The sequence below is a fragment of the Austrofundulus limnaeus genome, unplaced genomic scaffold, assembly GCF_001266775.1.
Source record: "Austrofundulus limnaeus strain Quisiro unplaced genomic scaffold, Austrofundulus_limnaeus-1.0 Scaffold476, whole genome shotgun sequence".
Classification (NCBI taxonomy): domain Eukaryota; kingdom Metazoa; phylum Chordata; class Actinopteri; order Cyprinodontiformes; family Rivulidae; genus Austrofundulus; species Austrofundulus limnaeus.
In genome coordinates, this window is record NW_013952878.1 from 6,789 (window position 1) to 12,312 (window position 5,524).

The following is a 5,524-nucleotide window of genomic DNA, read 5'->3' on the forward strand; positions in this document are numbered from 1 at the left end:
GTGTGTGTGTGTGTGTGTGTGTGTGTGTGTGTGTGTGTGTGTGTGTGTGTGTGTGTGAGTGTGTGAGACAGTGTACCTTTTCTCTGGCCTGATCTATGAAGGAGCTGCATTCCTCTAAATATGATGTGATCTCTGTGTCGGGGAGGTCGAGGATCTGAAGCGTTTTGTAGACCAGCTGATCTGGAAACAGGTTGCTGACTCCATAGGCCACATTCAGCACATGAGACACCTGCCGACACATCAGGGAAGGAATACAAAGAGGAGGGGGGTTTTAGAGACACAAAGCTCCTTATAGAAATGACCCCCTAAGTATTGAGCTGTTTTAAAGGCTGTCTTAGCTTTGCAAAGAGACAAAAAGGGATGACATGATACCGGCTGAATGAGGCAGAGAGAGGGCAGACATGGAGAGAAAAAAAGAACAGAGCTGACAGAGAAGAGGGAGGAAAGATGAAGAGGAAATGGTGGTGGGTAGGCAGGACAGAAGACACATGGTTCCAATTCATTTTGCAGTGTCTGTCTCCTCTCACTTAAATTGACCTCAGAAGGCAAAAACCTCCTGGTTTACATCTCAGCATCAAACCGCAGTGCTTTTACACTTCTTGTATCATCTAACACTGTTCCCTGCATGTCAGGGGATATGTCAGGTGTTACACTATACTTGCTTTATTGACACCAAATCCCATTAAATGCAAAACACCAGCAGCAAACTTAATACCTGCTGCCCATCACGAGCACTGCACTGCTGTCCAAGTGACAGAAATACATCAAAACCATCATATCACCTTCACAAACACAGCACCATGTAATTCCATCAGGCTTTTACAAACAGACCCAGTTCCTGTTGTTGTTCTTAACAATCTGCACACCTGGCATTATTGACCAATCATCACTCAGTACCACTGGGGGTGTATTGGTACATGTATAGAACTTAACCTGCACAGAACGAATATTTTGCACAAGTACAAACACAAACACAGGAATCAGACGACAAACAGGCTGGTCACAACCAATCAATCACCTCTCCTATCCTGAAGAGAGAACTCGTGTATATTAGTATTATTTTGTGCTAACTGCTATGATAAAGCTGTTTAACCTAACCTACTGTAGACCTCTTTATGTAGAAAAACGATGTGCACTGTGCATGCTGCGGGTTAAAAACCGGAGCAGGAAGGGTTCAGTGCTGACTGCTGAGAGACAGAAAATGTAAAAGGAAGCTTGATCTTCCAGCTGCAGTGTGAATGCTCAGAAACATGCTGGAGTCATAAAAACAATCACTCTGTCAGTGAAAACACACAAACTTCAAAGTTTGTGTGTCTACTTCTGACTGGATGTCATGATGTCGAGGTTTGTGACACACAAACTTACATGAGTGTGTGTCCTGGGGCCTTGAGGTGCCTTCAGGTCAAGTCAGTTGATTAATAGAGCACATTCAAAAACAACAAATTAAAACCAAAGTGTTGTTAAATAATAATTAGATAAAAGAGAAAGGTAAAAACAACAGTAAAAGAAAAGTTAAAAGTATTAGAAATGAACTCAAAATATACTGTGAACCTTGTACCATTAAAGGACTAAATCAACTCACACTGGGTTAAATGTGTTTTTAAAACAGGAAGTGAAAAAGTCTAATATTATAAAATAAATTTGTAGAGGAGGCATGACTGACCCCAACAAAGAATACTTTGAAGTAGTTGAGTTGTGATGAATGATTTCTTCTCGGTCAAGTCTGGTCAAATACGACTTTACTGAACCTGAAGTTTAGGTCTCATACCCCCCGATTCATGAAGGACTGTTGAAAATATGACTTCAGACAATCAAGGCTGGTGGGAGAGATGTCCAAGGTACCAGGGTTGAACAGAAAAACCTTAGACTATTTTTTCCATTAAAGCATAAAAAGTTAAAAGCTACTGACATCATGTTTTTCTAGAGTACTTTGAGAGTATTCAGTTTTTGTACATGAGAATGTTGTTTATGTCATCTCCTTCACTAAATAAACAGAGAGGGTTTCAGGTGAACAGGAAACAAAGTGGGTTCATTCTTATCAGTTTATTAAAATTTTCACTTGTGAAAAGTGGCAGATTTGTTGAATATTTAACAACAGAAATGTGAAACATTATAATCCTGAATATCAAGAAAATATGGTTCTGCTGGAAACACAAACGATCCAAACAGCAAATGTTGTTTGATCTGTTCAAATAGTTTGCATGTGTGACTGACAGGAAAATATTTAAACCTCACATCTCAAATAAGTCGTTTCAGCCCAGAAACAGGAAGTAAAGGTGTTTGTAATCTCTCTAATTCATCATCCTTAGACTGCACAGACAGCAGTATTCTCCTGCCTGGGAGCAGTCACTGCAGAGAGGAGCAGCTCGACTCTAATCATTTACTCCCTCTGCTGAGCCAAACTGTCACTGCACGAGATGGGTTTGCTGGAAATCTCGGCTACATGGCCGCCTCTAATCTCATGTCACTACACATGCTACCACAGCAAAGCAAGGTCACGCCCGTGATATTGATCCCTGTGTACCGACCTTGCATCTCTGGAGAGTGTCGATGTCGTGGGCTGCATCCTGAGAAGCTGAAACAGCAGAGACAAGTCGATCAGAGAACAACAGGAGGACGGTTATTGTACAGCTTAAACAATCAAAGCATTGTTTCCAATATAATTACCATCTATTGAGAACAAGGTTCTTCTGTTCCTGTTCCCTTTTTATCACTTTTAGTTTATCATATTTGAATTTATACAGCTGGATGAATATAAACTTCATCCTGATCTGTGCAAATTTAATAGTGTTTCTTGTGGGAAAATAACAAAACAGTAGTGAACATGAGAAAACAGATGAAAAAAATAACAAAATAGTAGCTAAAAGTAGCAAAACTTTAGCTAAGTGTAAAAAGGAGCAGAATTGTTGTCAAGAGGTAAAACCAACAAAACGACATTTAAAAGCTGAAAGTGGCAAAACAGCTGTTAAAAGTAGAAGAAAAGCAGCTAAAAGTAGCAGAATGGTAGCCAAAAGCTAAAATAATCAAAATAGTTCTTGAAGGCTAAAATAGAAAAAGAAAAAGAGCAAATAACAGATGTCAAAAAGAACCGTTTTTGAAGGAACTGAAGTGGTCTCAGTGTAGCTCTATGAGGAATTGTTCTTCAAATAAAATTTAATATTTTGAAAAATACAAAAGTTAAAAAAATGTAGGTCATGGCACCTGACGAGTTGAACTTTTTTTAAATTAATGGACAAAATATCAAGTGTGCAATAGTGTGTGACAATAACTATGACCAAGAAAACAATGATCGATGCTAACGCAGAGTCACAATTAGATGTAGATGTAAAATAATCTGTAATTGATGCCTTATGTCTGATCCAACACAAACACACACAGATAACACACTGAAATCCCTCAGTGGGAAACATCCAGACACAAAACCTGCTGCAGTCACAGGCAGGAAAATGTCCTGTCAGCAGAAAACAACAGTAAAAATGGCTTCAAGCTTCAGAAAAACATGGCTGGCAATCAATTTGTTTGTATAGTAACACTGGACATGGATTAGGAAACTGCTGAGATATAAATTTAATATTATCTACATCCACAGAGCAGAGAGTTAGAGATTTTTAAAATGAAAACAGCGAACAAAGGCATTTTTTTGACTACGTTTGAAAAACTAGTGCAGCAGAGGAAGAATGTCAAACACTAATGGAGGAAAAATAAAGTGAAGGAATAATTCAGCTGAGAGAAGCATGAAATCACTGACAATTACATAGAACTGTTTCCATTTGTCATAAAGCTGGTTGGGACAACACCCAGTGTTGGTGCTGAAGAGCAGGAAGTAAGGACACAGAGAAGGAAGAAGGAATTCCTGCAGGTTTCCAGGGAGGATTCTCTGCAGCAGCTTATGTCCACAAAACAGCAACATCAGCACTCTTTGCATAAGCCAATCCACTTTGACATGACGCCAAATTCAAAGTGTCAGGAAGCAAATCTAAATCCAAATGAAAGGGAGTGTGTTTGAAAACAAGCCAGCTCCTGCTCATGAGTTTCATCAGTGGGAAAGAAAAAAGATTTAAAGTGACATCTCTGTGAAAAGATGAGGGCAAGTCTTCAGGACGGCCCAAAAGTGAGACTGACACCGTCTCAACTCTGCTCTTTTCCTCTTTAGTTTCCTCTGTCAGCTTTTTACAAACTACTTCAGCATACTTTTTGTATTTTAATCATTCACATAAAATGTCTAGATCAATCAGTAATATTGTACAGTTCAGCCTTTTGCTACATTTTTGGCTAACTTAACTTTTAGCCAGTGTTTTGCTAGTTTTAGCTTCTGTTCTGCTTGTTCTACCTAACGTCTCACTTGATCAGGACCAGTTTTAGCCAATTTGATGCCAAGATTTCTGGTGACCCCCCTTGTGTCATTTTCTAAAGCTCACAGCCAATTTACAACCATTTCCTGACCAAATTAAATAGTTTTGTTTGATTTTAATTTTTTTTTATCTTCAGAAACCAGGTTGTCTAGTTAAAATAATTAACAATATATTTCATTTGAAACAGAAAACCAGAAGTCTTCCTCAAACCTGCCAACATCAGCTGTCATCATGAGGAACACCTGTTCATGTTAGCCAGCAGCTGTGGACTGAAGCAGTTCTAGGGGGGTTCAGGGGTAAAAGATCGACTCAAAATTATTCATTTTCAGCCATTTGAAGAGCATTTTTCTAAATTATTAGGATTGATAAAACAAGAAAAAAAACAGTATTTTATGAAGGTAGAAGACTGAAAACCAGATTCATCTGAACTTTATCTGAGATCAGAACTCAAACTTCTATTCTCCTTGTTTTGTTTCTATTTACTCACTGAGCATCGGTAGTCTTGACTGCATCATATGACAGTTTTATCATGAAACATCCTCTGCACCAGATACACCTCATGTAGGAACAAAACATAACAAGTTACCTTCATAAACCTGAGGAAACAGTGATTATTCTACTGAATAAATCAACAAAATAAATTCTTAAACATTGTTTTTGTCCTCCATTTGTGGCGCTCCTGAGTTGCAGGGTGCTCTTAGCATTTGCCTAAACTCCCTCTGCCTTGGGCCGGCCCTGCTAATAAATTCTTCAACAGGAAAATCATTCTGCACTCAGCATTTTTACAGAAATGACAATTCTGTAGTTATTTATTTCTTTGTTGTTAAGCAGCAGATAAACTAACCAATCTTTTAGCTCTTGTGCTGGTGTTTTCATTTCTTTAAGAGGACTGAGTCTACTTCAAAGCTTTCAAATGAAAACTCCAGTGCATTAGATTTGAGCGGTTTAATGGCAGGAATCCAAACTTTCTGCTGCAACAGAACACCAGGACCACCAACCTGGCAACTCTGAAACCTGTTAGTTACAGGGGTTAGACAATGAAACTGAAACAGCTGTCATTTTAGTGTGGGAGGTTTCATGGTTAAAGAGTAACTTACCCCAAAATTAACTTTTTTTAGCTGATAAACTGTCTAGAATGTGTCTAAAATGTTATATAGTACTGTTTCTGTGCT

The 5,524-nt window shown here is 38.6% G+C and overlaps 1 protein-coding gene across 1 annotated transcript in view; it reads right to left on the reverse strand.

The window, feature by feature from the left end:
* Positions 1 to 5,524, reverse strand: part of LOC106529920 (dual specificity protein phosphatase 19) — an 11,373-nt gene that overhangs the window by 1,124 nt on the left and 4,725 nt on the right. The window contains exons 3-4 of the mRNA XM_014025439.1: positions 2,529 to 2,575; positions 77 to 229 (exon numbers count right to left, since the gene is read on the reverse strand). Coding sequence (XP_013880893.1) covers positions 77 to 229; positions 2,529 to 2,575 — 200 coding nt within the window. The remainder of the gene's footprint in view (positions 1 to 76; positions 230 to 2,528; positions 2,576 to 5,524) is intronic.